Below are 16,236 nucleotides of genomic sequence, written 5' to 3'. Positions count from 1 at the left end.
CCTGAAGTCAGGAGGACCTGAGTTCAAATATGGCCTCAGACACTTAACACTTCCTGGCTGTGTGACCCCGGGCAAGTCACTTAACCAGAATTGCCTCAGCCAAAAAAAAAAAAAAAAAAAAAAAAAAAAAAAGTCACAGAGAGTCAGACATAACTTAACAACAACTGAACTCTCTGGCTATTAGTATATCAGAAATAATTTTTGAACTTGTCGAAGCAATCATTTGTGCTTGTGATTACTTTTTTGCTTTCATAGCTAGTAATTAATTGCCTTTTAAAAATATCCTTTTTTGGTATTCTGAAAATCCTTAATGAAGACTGCTGTCATTTCTCTAAAAAATAAAAGAAAATGAATATTTATGTTGGCACATTGTCTTTACTGTTCTCTCAGTTGGTGGAATTAATCTATGACTGAACTGAACAATAACTGATGCCCACAAGAGAAGAAAGAACAATCAGCAAATTCATACATGTGTTTCTGTTTAATTTTCTATTCTCCAAGCTAATCCATCTCTCCCAGTGAACATTAATTACAATTTGGTCTTTAGCTGGAATATATGCATATTTTTCAAGACTAGAAAATATTGTTTACAAGAGAAATTGTTATGTAAATCTCAGGAGCCTGGCCATTAAAAACAAAACAAAACAAAAAACCAGAGTGGTGATGAAGACAAGGCAGTAATCTCCTTGAGGATCCCCTCACTCCTTTTACTTCTGTTTAATCCAAGTGTCCCTTTATTATCATAAATTTGGGATTGCAATCTCAGAACTAGACTAAGTGTTTACATAGATCCATAAAAGCCAGAGCTGGCTATTTGACACTACAGCTAAATGGAAGTTTTTTAGGACCATTTAGACAACAGATTATGTAGATGTTGATTTTTTTCCCTCAAAGGCTGATCATCCAGGTAGTTGTATCTTCTTCTTCCTCCCCTTGCTTCACCTTGGCTATGAAGGAGCTTTCCCTTGGCAGAAGAGTCTGGGACCCTCACTCCAAGATTCTTTTCCTTTTTCAGGTATTCATGAGGGCTCTCTTCCACTACAACCCCAGGGAGGACAAAGCTATCCCCTGTCAGGAGGCAGGGTTACCCTTTCAGAGACGACATATCCTTGAAGTGGTGAGCCAAGATGACCCCACATGGTGGCAGGCGAAGCGTGTAGGGGACACCAACCTCCGTGCCGGTCTCATTCCCTCCAAGCAGTTCCAAGAAAGGTGGGTCTATATTATCAGTCACCTGGGACCTAGCAGAGCTGGGGGGACGGAGGCTGGAACTGCAGCATGCAAGAGTGGATAAAAAAGGGCTTACAGAAAAACCCCAGTGTGAATTCCTCCCTTGATAGTCCTGGATATGTAAGTATCAAGAGCATTGGCTAGTCTATTAAATGTTCTGAGCTGTGACTTCTTCCTCTATAAAATGAAAATAATGTTATCTTTGGTACTCCCCCTCCCTCTCCCCCATTACTTTTATTCATTTTATATACATTGTATATATGTATGGTACTGTATGGACACACTTTATTCTGATTGCATGGAAGCTTGGTGAGGATGGGGCACATTTCATGTTATCTTTTTGTAGTAAATGCTTAATAAATGCTTGTTGGCTGGTTAGTTAAGGGAGATGTATACACACACACACACACACACACACACACACACACACACGCCACTTAACCTGTTAGCCTTGATTCACTGGAGAAGAAAATGGCAAATGACTCCAGTATACTTGCCAAGAAAAACCCATGGACAGTATCAGCATGCTATGGTCTATGGTTGGGCTTCTTCAAATTTTTCCACTTGTGACTCTTTTTTGCCTGAGAAATTTTTATGTCACCCTGGATATATAAAGTAGGTATACAAATCAAATATTTGTTGACAATCATAATTTAGTGGTTGTAAATTTAGTTATGAGACCCTATATGGGATCATGAACCACAGTTTAAGAACTAATGTCAATAGAATCATGAAGAATTGGACACAACTGAACAAATCCAAGAGTGGGAGGTGGCTGGTCCAGATAACTTCTAAGGTCTCTCCTAGTTCTAAAGACTAAGAGATTTCTTCCTTTGGTACTTCAGATATAATCATATGTAATCAGATATAATCAGTCTGGGTGCTCTCTCTATTGATGTAGATTGTGGCCCTCCTTCAATTTAATAAGATTTTCTCTGTGGATCTCAGATACCAGATACATTGTCTGTTGTCAGGACTATTCTAGGAAAATAATAAATTGTGTTCTTTTGACCTATAGTTTCTCCCTTCCTTCCTTCTTTTTTTCCTCCTTCCTTCTTTCCTTTCTCCCTCCCTCCCTCCCTCCTTTTCTCCTTCCTTCTTTCCCCTCTCTCTCTTTTTAAAGAGGTAGGAATAATCTAACCTCATTTACTTTTTAAAAAAAAGATAATCAAGGTAAGTGACTTGCCTAAGGTCACACAACTAGCAAGTTTTGAATAGGCTGAATTTGAACTCACATCCTCCTAACTCCAGCACTGGTCCTCTGCTGACCAGCAGTAGCTTTTAAAAATATTCTTTAGGTATACTATGATTGCTTCCTCTTTCTGTTCCTGAGTATTCCCTCTCTGTAAAGTGAACATATTATTCAAGATAGTTTCTAAGGTTCTTTTTAGCTATCTTAGCCAGTGACTTATTTAATTCTTTGTAGCTGCTTTCTAGCTGTGTGACTCTTGGGCAAATCACTTAATCTGTATTTGTTTCAATTTCCTTATTTGTTAAATGCAGATAATAATAGCACCCACTTCCTATAACTGTTGTGAAGAACAAATGAAATAAGTGTAAAGTGCTTAGCCTAGTGCTTGGCAAGTAGTAAGTGCTATTTAAATCATTATTATTATCTACTGCATATGGAGCAGAGGAATGCTGAACAAGATCCAGAAGATGAGGAAGTTTGAATCTTATCTCAAATACTTACTTATTAGTTACCATTAACCTCTCTGTCTCAATTTCCTTATCTGTAAAATGGGGATAATAGTGACATCTACCTCAGGGTATAGGAACTGGTATCTGGTGGAACGGTTTGTAATTCCTGCTGATAAGCATGAGCTTTGTTTGAGTTTAGAGTTCTGAGCTGCAGTAGGACTAAAGCTAATCAGGGGTCTGAACTAATTCTTGCCCTAATATGGTATGAGGGCCCCCCACTTCCCTTCTGCCCACTCCCCTAAAAAAAGCACAAGGCAACCTAAGGAGGAGTTAACTGAGCCAGGTTAAAATTGGAATATGTCAAAACTTCCAAGCAGATCAGTACTGGGCCCTGTGGGCGGTTGTTGCACTTCCAGCCAGGGAAAGATAGGAGATCCATTCTCGAAATAGTAACAACAGTATTTATGTAACAGGATTATTGTGATGATCAAATGAGCTAATATTTATTGAATGCTCTGCAAGTCTTAAAAAGCAATTAATATTAAAGAGTTATTAGTAATAGTAATTAAAATTAAATTAGCTAAGGAGTTAGTAATATTATTAATTATTATTATTTGGGATATACCTGATTTCTGTTGAAGAGTGATTTCCTGATGAATGGATGCGTTCTTTAGCCTCCACTCCTGGAACACTTAGCTAGGATAAGATAACCAAGTAATAGGCCACAGAAGGAGCACTTGATTGCCCCTCCCCCCTCCCAATTCTCTCTGTCCTGCCTCTATCAGCATTCTAACCAACTCCCTTGAAAAATGTCTTTTGATGGTCCAAGGAAGGTCATTTAGAGTTCACTCTACAACAAAGGCAGGTAGCAGGTGTTTGCCACCTGCTCTTCAGCTCCTTAGGGCTTTTCTTTCCACTGTCCCTCAATCCCAGGTAACCTTTTGCATCTTTCTATAGGCGCTTGACCTACAGGAGAGCCATGGGTACTTTGCAGAGCCCACGGAGCATCAAAAAGCCATCGTGTAAGTTGGGTTTGTTGGGAGAATCTCAGCAGAGAATGCTTCTGCCCCAGGGGGAGACACCCTTGGGGTTTAGGTCCAGGGGAGGGAGCCCAACTTGGTGAAATGGCAAGAGCTTTGGATCTGGAATTAGGCAATTTTTCCACCAGCTGGATCAATCAACAAGTATTTCTAAAGCACCTTTTATGTGTTAAGGATTATGACAATGGCTGGGGATATAAGTATGAAGAATGAAATCATTCTTATTCTCAAAGAATTTACACTCATAATGGATGAGTGTACAAATGCCAACTCTGATACTTCTTGGCTTTGTGACCAATTAGTCATATCATCTCTCTGAGTCTTAGTTTTCTCATTTCTAAAATGGGCATGATGATACTTGCATGACCTTCACGAGGTTGTTAAAGCTGAAAACTCTGCAAAAGTATGAGTTACTCCAGTAAACTGGAGAAGAAAGCAGGAAGTAGATAATAAATCCCCCAATTTGATTTTCACACAATGGGAAAATCAGTGGATTTGGGGTTAGGAGATGTGGTGCTTGGTTTTAGCTATTCACTCGGCTAATTTTGTAAATTTAGATATTTCTCTCCCCTGTAGCAGAGGGAAGAAAAGATTAGACCTGTAGTATGAAAGACTTGAGTTGCCTCAGATACTTACTAGCTCTGAGATTATCATCAGGTGATTTCATTTTTTTCTGCGTCAGTTTTTCAACTGTAGAATGGGAATAATAATGCCATTTACCTCCTAGCATTGTTGTGAGGATAAAATGAAATAATTTTAGAGAGATTTACAAGCCTTAAAGTCTTATAGAAATACTATCATCCTCATCACCATCAATCATTATCAAATTATAGGACTGGACTAGATGGGTTTTAAGTTCCCTTCTAACATTCTATGATTGCATGATTTTAGATTTCCCTGCTATCTTCCTGTGAAGTTTTGGTGGGAAGGGCAGTAGAGGATTGGAAGGGAGAGAAGAAGGAAATAATTTACAATCGACTGGAAATTTGGCGCTTGTGAGGGTCCCTAGATAAAAGTTAATAGAAATGTGAAGATAGGAGCTGAGTGCTTTAAAAATACTATTTCATTTGTTTATTATCCCCCTTCTATAGCTGGGCACTAATGACTTATTGAAATAAAGGTCGCTTCAAAAGCATTAAGCTATCAAAGCTTTTGAATTAATCAATATAGAAATGCTGTATGGGGCCTAAAGTAAAAAAAACAACAGGTTCACCACAGTCACATGAGAGCAGTAAAATTTCTACCTGGCTTTCTTCTGGGTCATTTACCAGAAGGCCTCATTTAATTTCCCTCAGTTGAAAAAACTAAAACAGAGGTTAAGGGACTTGCCTAGAGTCTCACCATTAGTAAATATGTAAGGTTGAATTTGAACTCAGCTCTTCCTGACTCCAATGCTTTATCCATTGTCTGACCTAGTTGAGAGGGGAGAGTAAAAAAGGAGGTGTGTTTTATTATCTTCTTCTACCCCTGAATGAACATAGCCTCAGCCATTTAAGATTCCCTGGGTGTTGGGGATGGGCTTGTGTGATCCTCACATGTTCTTTAGCAAACACACCTACTTTTCTGATCTTTTGGCATCTGAATTGGTGACAAGTTCAGAATGGAAACAGGTGCTCTGAAGTCAGTAGTAATTCCAATCCCTGAGGAAGGAGGCAATATGATCTCTTTCCTTGTTCAGCCACCAAAGAGCAGGTCTCCTTCAAGTTTTTGCTTGTTTTTAAGGCCAGCATTGAAGCCAACTGCAAAGTGTTCCTGGTTAAAAACTGTCCCCAGGAAATTACAGACAAACAAAAGGTGCCCATGAATAAATTAGCTTCAATCAGGCTGCTTAAGATGCATGTAATGAAGTTGGTTTCCTCTGGGTTTTTAATGAGCCAAACACAGGCAAACTAATTAAACCAAAGCTGCTGGGTTTAATAATCCATTTCAGTTCAGGTCACTGGTTTGCTGGGGCAGAGGAAAAGGGGACATATGGAGAGTTCCTCAGCACCCAGGGAAGCTGATGCCCCTCAGCAGTGGGCTGTCTTCTCCACATTTCTGCTTTCTAATTCTGCTTTATCTGTCTTTTGTGCAAACGGAAGATGATCAGTCTTGTGATAAAGGTAGGCTCTTCGTTTGTTTTGGTGGAAGGGAGAACTAGCCTCTGTCCTCCTCTGTGTTCCCCTCAAATGTCTGACAGCTGTTCACAAATTATGTGATATTAAAAAAAAAAAACCACCTCCAACCACTATCCTGTGCTTGCTTCGTATTCTCTTCTGCTATTCACACATCTTTCTCTGGAGAAATAGCATCACTGGATTCATATCTGACTCTGAGTTCTGCTTGCCACATGTGTGACTTTGGACAAGCTCTTACTTGTAAAATAAAGATTTAGACTACGTTTTTCAGTCATCTTCCTGCTCTAGATTCTTTGGCACTGGAAGCCATCCATTGTCTAACCTAGTTGAGAGGGGAGAGTAATTTAAGACTCCCTGGGTGTTGGGGATGGGCTTTTGTGTGATCCTCACATGTTCTTTAGCAAACATACCTACTTTTCTGATCTTTTGGCATCTGAATTGGTGCCAAAGCTAATTTCCTAGCAAGCAAAAGGTTGCCTCAACCTATCTAAATGCATTGATCCTGTTCCCCTGCCCTATCTCCCAACATCCTAAGATGTTCTCTTGGATAATTAGAAGGGATCAGGAAGGAGTGCTGGGTAGAAGACCTACATTTTCCCTCTGTATTAAAATTCTTCTTTAAACCTGACTTGATTCCTTAATTCTGCCAACTGGGGGAGACTAGGAAGTGTTCTGTAACTCAGGTAGGGGATTATGCTAGCTACTGATGACCTCTTGAAATATAGATTGTCTCAAAAGCCTTAGTATAGCATTAAGCTATTAAAGCTTTTGGATAACCAATTTAGAAAAGCTGTTTGGGGCCTAAAGTCAGAAAATCAACAGGTTCACCACAGTCACATGAGAGCAATTCAGGCTGCCAGCCCAGCAAGATTTCTACCTGGCTTCCTTCTGGGTCATCTGCCAGAAGGCCTCATTTAATTTCCCTCAGGTCCTGAGCAAATGAGCAGAGTGGAGTGATTTTTTTTTTTTTTGTTGTTGTCCAACTTTCAGCCCCTACAGTCCCTTCTGGGATATGAATTTGTCCCTCCCACTGCAGGGGAGATGCATTCTCTCCTGGATCTGGATCTCATTTCCTTGTTCTTTTTTCTCTCTTTGATTTACAGAGAACTGTGACTGTGAGGGTTACTACAATGGACATTACATCGGTAAGGACCCCCCCACCTCTTGTTCATGACCCAGATGTAGCCAGTGCCTTATATAATAGTCCAAAAGGGAGCAAAAGCAGAGCTACCAGATGAATCTGGGAGACTTCCTTCCTTTCTCTGACACCACAGATGATGAGCTGTATGACAGACTCCCCCTGCTTGAGTTCTCATAATTAAGTTCTGAGTTGGTAATTTTGTATGGCCCTCAAATGATGATATAAATATCCAAATGGCCCTTGTCAAAAAAAAAAAGGGTTTCCCACCCTGATCTAGACTTTAAAATGTAGGAATTACTTGAAGGAATTGGGGGTGGACCAGTGTTTAGTTACTTGGAGCAGAGAAAATCAAGCTGATGTTTGTTAACTGTTTTAAAAGAATTGGAAGTTGTCACTGGGAAGAGAGATTAGATTTGGTGGACTTAGCCTCAGGGGGCAGAACTAGATGGAAGATGCAAAGAGGTAAATAAACACAAGAGATTAGGGGAACAAAAGCCCCAGCCATTACAGCTGTCCAGAGTTAGAATGGACTCCAATTTTGGGAGGTTATAGATTTTCCTTCTTGTAAATTGTTAAACCAAGGGCTTCCAACCTAAGGTCCATAGATAGATTTTAGAGAGTTCATGGATTTGAATGGGAAAAGTTTACATCTTTATTTTCCCTATTTTCTAATTAAAATTGAGCATTTCCTTTCATTATTAAAAATGTAATCATTAAATTTTGAAAAGGATTTCATGGGTTTCACTGGGATTCCACAAGATCCATTACACACAAAAAGTGAAGGACCTCTGTGCTAGCTTTCTTCTGAGATCCTTGTGATCTCAGACCCAGGCCCAGTGAGTATAAGAAGAGCAATCAATCCACATACATTTTAAAGTGCCAGCTACTGTGGTAGGCACTGGAGATAAAGAAAAAGGAAAAAAAAAAACCCAACACCTGTTTTCAAGAAGCAGGTATGCTTTGGAAACAACATATGCACATTTATATAAATACAAAATCTGTATAATGTCAGCACAAAATAATTACACATGGGCAGGAGGTACCAGCAAAGGTGTCTTGTAGGAGCTGTACTTTGGGAGAAACTAAGGATTTTAAGAGGTGGAAGTAGGGATTTAGGGATGGGGCCCATGAGAAGGTTTAGAGTAGGAGGTGTAATTTGTTGTATGTGAAGGGGAATAATACATAGTCTGGAAAGGAAAGCTGGAGCTGGATTGTAAAGGGCTTTAAATGCTAAACAGAAGAGTCTGTAAATTAAGCTATGGGGAAAACTATAAGGAGGTGCTGGGACTTTCTGGACTGGGGAATGACATGACCAGCTTTGGAAATAGAGGCGATCCATGTCTTGATGGTTATATGAAGAATCTTTTGGAGAGGGGAGTGATGTTTGAAGTTGGGAGACAAGTTAGGTGGATATTACAGTCACCCAGAAAAAAATAATATAGATCTGAACTAGGGTGTTGAGCTAGGTGAACAGAGAGAAGAGGATAGCTCTGAGAGATGTTGTGGAGGTAGAATCACTACTCTCTGGCAACTGATTGGATATGAGGTATGAGGGAGAGGGAGAAGTCAAGCATAAATGACGATTCTCAGCTTGGTGTGGGGAGGAGGTGATATAGAAGGCTCAAGGAAAGAAGAGAAGATTTGGAAAGACTGGTGGGGAATGTGTTAGACAAATAGGGAAGCGTAAAAGGATTTCCATGCAGTAGGGAAATAAGATAATATAAATTTATGAAGGACAAGTCAGCACAATTGAATATTTCCTCCAGCATTGCTCCAGCCCAGGAAGAAGGGCTAAGATAAAGGGGTGAGGTTTTTAAATGATCAGAGAAACTCCCATTCCAAGAGAGATTCCAAGAAAAGATATTGGGATGATTCTATCCAGTGGGAAAGAATCTCTTTGGAGTCTCCTCATTCATTTCCACACTTTAGCATAGTAAGCAAGATGGTATCTTTTGCCCTAAGACTGTTTTATACAAGAAAGGCTGACGGGGGTTGGCTAGGAGAATCCCTTCTGGGTTGGTTCCAAATTAGTGTAATATTCTCCTCTGACTTCTCAGCTGGGCTCCGGAGGAGCTTCAGGTTGAGCCGCAAAGAAAGACCTAGCAGTCAAAACGAAGGCAAGGTGCCAGAGCCTCCTGAGCTCCTGACATATGAAGAAGTGACTAAATACCAACATCAGCCTGGAGAGAGACACCGGCTCGTGGTCCTAATTGGTGAGTGATTTTCTTTAGAGGATGGGAAGATTGGGATTCAAGAAAGGGGGCTGGGCCTTTTGTTAACTTCATGTTCATTTTCTGCAGGTTCTGTGGGTGCCAGACTGAATGAGCTAAAACAGAAGGTGGTGGCTGAGAATCCCCAACAATATGGCGTGGCTGTTCCACGTAAGGGGCTGTTTGTGCGTTGCTTCTCTGTCCTGGTTCTGGTCCAGCCTTGCTTGATTGCCACCTGACTTACATGCTATCTGAATGACAGGAGATACCAAAGTCAAGTACCTTCAAAATATATGACAATTCCAGATAATCCATGGAAATTCAATATGGAAAAACATTGTCTTTTGTATGCAATGGTTGTCTCAAAGGTGCTGGGTTGTTTCAAACAGAAGTTGGAAGACTGTCAGGATATTGTAGAATAGGGGATTTCCTGCATTAGCAATAGTATTTTATTTTTCAAAATACCTTCATCTTTATAGACCTCAAGTTCCAAATTTTCTTCCCCCCCTCCCTTATCTCCTTCTTCCCCAAGACAGCAAGCAATCTGATATAGATGAAATACTATATCATAATAATCATAATAAAAGGAGTGAAATACACTCCTTTTAAACATGGATTCCTGCATCAGCAAAAAGGTTCTTAGACCTTCTCCCACATACATTGGGTACAACATTCTCTTTAGATGTAGGCTTAACAAAACTGTACTATATTTAGTATATTGCAAGCTCTACTTGAGTCAATATTAGGAATATTGTGTTCAGTTCTATACAACACATTTAAGTAAGGACCCTGATAAATTAGAAAGTCATCAGAAGAAGGTAAACAAGATGGCCTTCAATCCACCCCACATAAGGATCAGTCAAAGAACCTGAGGATGTTTAGCCTTTGGAAAAGAGGGCTTGGAGAGCATATAATTCTCTCTTAAGTACTTGACACGTGCTTAAGTGGAAGAGAAATTAGTATTATTCTACATGATCCCAAAGGAGCAATATGTGAAAGTTTCATAGAGGCAAATTTAGGATTTTTTTTTTTCTTTTTTGCTGAGGCAATTGGGGTTAAGTGACTTGCCCAAGGTCACACAACTAGAAAATCTTAAGTGTCTGAGATCACATTTGAACTCAGGTCCTCCTGACTTCAGGGCTGTTGCTCTATCCACTGTACCATCTAGGTGCCTTGCCTGGTATTAATATAAAAGCTTATAAAAATATGTTTTTCTTTCCCTTTCCCTCTAACTTTTTCTTTAAATACCCAAGGAAATAGGAACATAGAGATTAAGTGAATTGTCCAGGACCACTCAGGTAACAAGAAACTGAAATGAGATTCCAACTCAGATCCTTTGACTTCAAATCTAGTCCTCTTTCTTTTAATGGCACCACACCATATATCAAATTGATTAGGTGTTCCCCAATCCATGGACACCAGTTTTGGACTACTATAAAAAATTCAGCTTTTCTTCCTTTTCCTCCTTCCCTCTCTCCCTTTTTCTCTCTCTTCCTTCCTCTCTTCCTTCCTTTCTTCCTTTTTCCCTCCTTCTTCTCTCCTTCCTTCCTTCTTCCCTCCTTCCCTTCCTTCCTTCCTTCTTCTCTCCTTCCTTCCTTCCTTCCTTCCTTCTTTCTTCCTTCCTTTCCTTCCTTCCTCCCTCCCTCCTTCCCTCCCTTCTTTCCTTTCTTTTTTCTTTTTATTATCATAATAAAGATTGTGTGTGTTCCCACTTAAGTGGCTGTCTTACCATGTTTTAATATGGCGCAGAGGATTATAGAAGGTCATGGGTAAGTAGCTAGCAAGATGGAAGTTCCAGTTAGACCCAGAAGATTATTTTGCAGTCATTATTCTGTTTCTCCTTTATATCATGGATTGTATTCTTTGTTATGTGATTTGGTTATACCTAAGAGTTAGATTTTTTTGAGGCAGAGGAACATATCCTACAATTCTAATGAAAGACAATGGGAAAGAATCCTCATTTTTGTAGTAATTTTCTTTAGAACCAGTTTGCTGGAAAGTATCTAGTTCTAGGTTCTTAATTCTTAAGGGTTGACGGATAGATTTCAGGGGATCCATGAAGATGGACAGGAAAAATCCTATCTTTCTTTCAACATAATTGGTTCTCTTGATAATGTTTTATTTTAAGCATTTATATTCATGTAGACTGTGGGGGTTGCTCCAAGTTTTAGAAAGGATTAGGGAGCTGGGCTCCTAAAACTTTCACTCCATGATCTCTCACTTTGTATTTTAGATACAACCAGGACCCGGAAGAGTCATGAAAAAGAAGGAGTGGAATATAATTTTGTTTCTAAACAAGCATTTGAGGCTGATTTGCACCATAACAAGTAGGTTGGTGGGTCTGCCAAATAGTCTGCCAAATAGATATGTGTGTGGTGGGTATGTGTGTATGTGTTCATATTTCTGTCCTGCACTCCCACATTCCCTGCAAATTGAAAGTATTTCTTAAAAGGAAACCAAGAGAGGAGTGGAAGAGAGGTCAATTTTAAATGAACTTCCTTAGTTTTCTTTGACCATATCAGAGATCCCAGGAAGTAAATTTCTTTCCCCTTTAATATTTTAGATTCCTGGAGCATGGAGAATACAAAGAAAATCTCTATGGTACCAGCCTGGAGGCGATTCAGTCTGTTATAGCCCAAAACAAAGTTTGTTTGGTGGATGTGGAACCAGAAGTGAGTTATGGGACCAGTCTTTTAACAACTTTTTATTCCTGCCATCTTTTTTTTTTTTTTTTAATGGAAACCTGTTTTATGGACTTGGCAGTTCGGGAATTACCAACTAGCGCTGTGAGCTTTAATGGTGGGGCAATGATATTTATTACTCTAGGCATCTGTGGCCTGATTCACACACCCATGGGATATGTGATTAACCAGAGGGTGGGAAAACAAGTTGCATTCTACCTTCTCTGCTACGGGGACTTGTCTCTAACACAATTGCCCCTCCTTTAACTCCCTCCTTCACTCCTACTGCAATAGAAACTCTTCTGAGTCAAGTGTGAGGTGGTTTAGGACAGTAAAATCCTAAATTAACTGCTACCCACGGCAGCTTCACAGGTGATGGAGTTTCCTACCTCAGTGCTGCCCCTAGATCTTTTTGTGACTCTGGCAGGTTCCCCAGAGAGGGTGGATTCTGCAATTGAGGCAGTGTAGGTAACATCCTTCCTGCCCACTTTTTATTTTGTAAGGGGCAGAGAGAGTAACATAGGAAGAATAGGTATGGATATGGATAAATTAGGACCCAGATCCCATTATCTTTTCCTGAAAACTCCTTCCTCTTCCAAACTTTCAGTAGGCTCTCACAACATGATTGTCATTCTCAACTGCTCATCCCAATGCCATATCCACAGATCCAGTCAGTTGCCATATCTTTTTTCCTTCTCCTCCACACCTCTCACATCAATTTCCTCTATTCATATAATTAACCTATAGATCAGGTCCTTTTCCCCTATCCTGTGTTATTGCAGTAGTTGCTGATTGGTCTCTAATTGCCGCAAGCCTTTCCCCTTTCCAATTCATCCTTCTTCACACAACTGAAAAGGGATGTTCCCAAAATGCAAGGCTGACCACATCACTACTCTAGTGCTAATTCTAATACCCCCCCCCAGTTACCTCTCAGATTAAGGCAGCTAGGATGGCTCCATAATGCATAGTGAAGTAAGAAAGCTTCATCTTCCTGAGTTCAAATCTTGCCTCAGACACTTACTGGCTGTGTGATCCTGACCAAGTCATTTAACCTTGTTTGTCTCAGTTTTCCCATCAATAAAATGAGATTGAGAAAGAAATAGCAAACCATTCCAGTATCTTTCCCAAATAGGATCATGAAGAATCAGACACAACTAACTAACAACAATATGAAGAATCAGACTTTAAGGATTAAATATTGTGTGACTTACCGAAAATCACACAAGTAATAAGAAGCATAGCTAGAATGTGAATGCATACTGGAAGATAAAATCCTTTACCAGATTGCTGACACATCTCCTCACCCCTCTGGTCTCTCCAGCACCATTTGTGAGGGTACACTTTGTGACCTGGTCCCAGGTTTAAAATTTGTTAGTTATGGATCCTAGATCAGGAAAAGTGAAGGAAAAGAAATAAAAAAGGAAAGACAGAAGGTGCTTCAGAAGCATGGCTAATACCAAACCTCTGCCATCTCATGGGTTTGCCATCACATTTTTTTAAAGATGTTAACCCAATCTTCTTTTACACTCTCCCCCTTCTCATAGGAACTCATTCATATCTTCCCTAACAGAATTCAATGGGAAAGTAGAATCCATCTTACTTTACAAATTTCCTGAGACACGTTTATTGTATAAAGCTGGGGATGCTGATAAAGTAGGAGGAATCTGTCCTTTAGGGGACTGGCCAGAAGAATTAATAAAAAGTCCAAGTTATAGGTTATATTAAAGACATAGATTTATTATTATTAGGCACCCATAGATTTTAACCCTTTCTACCAAAAGATTTACAAGGAGAGACCATTACCTTTGATGAATAAATAAGATTAATTTATATTTAATACCATCATTTGTAGAGAAACCATTAACTAGTTGAATAGCTTTCATCAGTTCTTATACTTAAATTAAAAACTGCCTATTCTCCTAGAAATCTTATTTAAACCTTCCATTTACCGATTTTCATATCCTTTTTTGTAAATTTTTTGAAGGACTGTTCCATTTTTGGGTTGGTTTGTGTCTTTAGCACCGGTGCATTGCAGGTGTTCAATAAATACTTATGGATTTTACCCATTCATCCATCCATCCACCTATTTATTACATCTAAAAATCTAAATTTTTATAGTTGTTCATTTCCATAATGTTGTTGCTGTAAACATCTTTTTCTTGGTTCTGCTCACTTCAATTCATCAATTCATATCTCTTTCTAGATTTCTCTGAAACTCTTCTTTTTTTTTGTTATTTCTTAAGGCACAGTAGTATCCTATTATATTCACATACCATCATTTGTTCAGCCATTCCCTAATTGATGGATTCCCCCTTACTCTCTACTTCTTAGCTAATACAAAAAGAACTGCTATAAATATTTTTTGTACACATAGTACTTTTCTTTTTTTATTAATCACTTTGAGGCATGAGTTTAGTAGTGATATCCAGGGAATAGTTTAGTAACTTTGGGGCATAGGTTTGAATTGTTTGCAGAATATATAGGCTAATTCACAGGTCTAATAACAGTGCTTTAATGTTCCAATTTTCCCAAAGCCCTTTGAACATGGGTCATTTTCCTTTTTGGTGGGCGATTGATTTTTAAGCAAGACTTGTCTTCTTGGAAAAGCAGAAAATAAAATGTAATCCAGGGCTGATCATGATGATAACATTATGATGATAATTGGTAATAGCTAACATTTATGTAATACTTTGTTGGATTTTTCAATCTTGTGACAAGTCCTACATTAGTGGGGCACAATTTATTAACTTTTGTATTCACATACATTTCAATATTTTAGAGAATCTGTGATCTCCCTAATGTGAGTGTTTCTTCCCATCTGTGCCTGCCTTATCCTATGTGTCCACATCCTCCCTTAAATATTAGCAGCTAAGTGACTATTTAAAGCTAGTCTGATGACTGTTTTTTCTTAAAGCATGTTCTGTCCTCCTTTCTCTGCCACTGTTGAGGGATATTTTATATTTTCTTTTATTCTATGAATTGCCATGGCCAAAGAATCTAACACCAGGTATCCCAGCCTACAGATGCTGAACTTCTCTTTAGTTAGTTGGACTGGTCCAGTTATAGTTGCCTCCAGGACCATCCTCAAAACCTTTCTGGCTTGGTAGTGCCTCCCAAAGCTTGTGTTTTACTGTTATTGCCTTTAAGAATACATGGTCAACTCAATAGCACAATGAGTCATAAGGGTAGGCCACATATAAATAAAAATAAATATTAAGATTTATTCACTGGGGGACTGTGAAGAGACATAGAGAGAGGGTTAATTCATCTTTAAATAACCAGCATTAATAATAGCTATCATTTATAAAGTGCTTTTAGGTTTATAAAACATTTTACATTTATCTCAATTTACATTTTACATATATAATATCTCATTTTACACTACCAGGGTAGTGTGGAATAGGTGTTATGATGCTCCCAGTTTTACATGTGAGAAAACCAAGGCATAAAACTAGATTAAGTGACATGCCCAGGGTCACACACATAATCTTTTTTGAGGATTGGTTTTATTATCTGTAAAATGAGGAACTGTGACTTAAATGACATGGCCCCTTCCATCTATGATCCTGTAATTATTGGTATTTTGTCACCTGGTGATTTAGACATTCATCAGGTCTTTCAGAGAATATATTCTAAAAAATAGACATGGAGGTGGTTGATGGTATACTAGCTCTGGAGTCAGGAGAAAATGAGTTCAAATCTGGCCTCAGACAATTACTAGCTGTGTGACTCTAGGCAAATCACTTAACCTAAAAATCCAGATGTAGGACCAAAATCAATGAAAATTCTTTAAAAGCCTCCAACAAAAACAGGCTTTTTGTTCTTTTAGCTCTCTGATTTTTGAAAATTCTATTGCTGAGGGAAAAGAGGTTTGAAGGGGACTAGAAATGTCATTGTTAGGGAGCTACAGACATGTCCACTGAGTTGAATGATGTCTTTGTCTTGGTGCTTCTGCCAAGATGGTACGATTAAAAAATCCTGCTTTGTAATCATAGCCCTTCCCCCTTTTCCCATTTCCTTTTCCCAGGCAATAAAACAGTTAAGGACTCCTGAGTTTAAACCCTACATTATATTTGTAAAACCTTGCATCCAAGAAGGGAAGAGGAACTCATCAATGTCACCAACTTCTGAAGAAACTTCAGGTCCTCTTGTAAGTTAACCCTTTTGTATTCTCTC

The 16,236-nt window shown here is 39.0% G+C and overlaps 1 protein-coding gene across 1 annotated transcript in view; it reads left to right on the top strand.

Annotated features, from left to right (window-relative positions):
• MPP3 (membrane palmitoylated protein 3) overlaps positions 1 to 16,236 on the top strand; it is a 42,914-nt gene that overhangs the window by 14,141 nt on the left and 12,537 nt on the right. The window contains exons 10-18 of the mRNA XM_031966364.1: positions 1,016 to 1,212; positions 3,829 to 3,893; positions 5,993 to 6,013; positions 7,132 to 7,173; positions 9,227 to 9,382; positions 9,470 to 9,550; positions 11,613 to 11,706; positions 11,943 to 12,051; positions 16,088 to 16,210. Coding sequence (XP_031822224.1) covers positions 1,016 to 1,212; positions 3,829 to 3,893; positions 5,993 to 6,013; positions 7,132 to 7,173; positions 9,227 to 9,382; positions 9,470 to 9,550; positions 11,613 to 11,706; positions 11,943 to 12,051; positions 16,088 to 16,210 — 888 coding nt within the window. The remainder of the gene's footprint in view (positions 1 to 1,015; positions 1,213 to 3,828; positions 3,894 to 5,992; positions 6,014 to 7,131; positions 7,174 to 9,226; positions 9,383 to 9,469; positions 9,551 to 11,612; positions 11,707 to 11,942; positions 12,052 to 16,087; positions 16,211 to 16,236) is intronic.

This window comes from Sarcophilus harrisii, chromosome 4 (genome assembly GCF_902635505.1).
Source record: "Sarcophilus harrisii chromosome 4, mSarHar1.11, whole genome shotgun sequence".
NCBI classification, from domain to species: Eukaryota; Metazoa; Chordata; class Mammalia; order Dasyuromorphia; family Dasyuridae; genus Sarcophilus; species Sarcophilus harrisii.
This window is presented reverse-complemented; position numbering and strand designations above follow the sequence as displayed.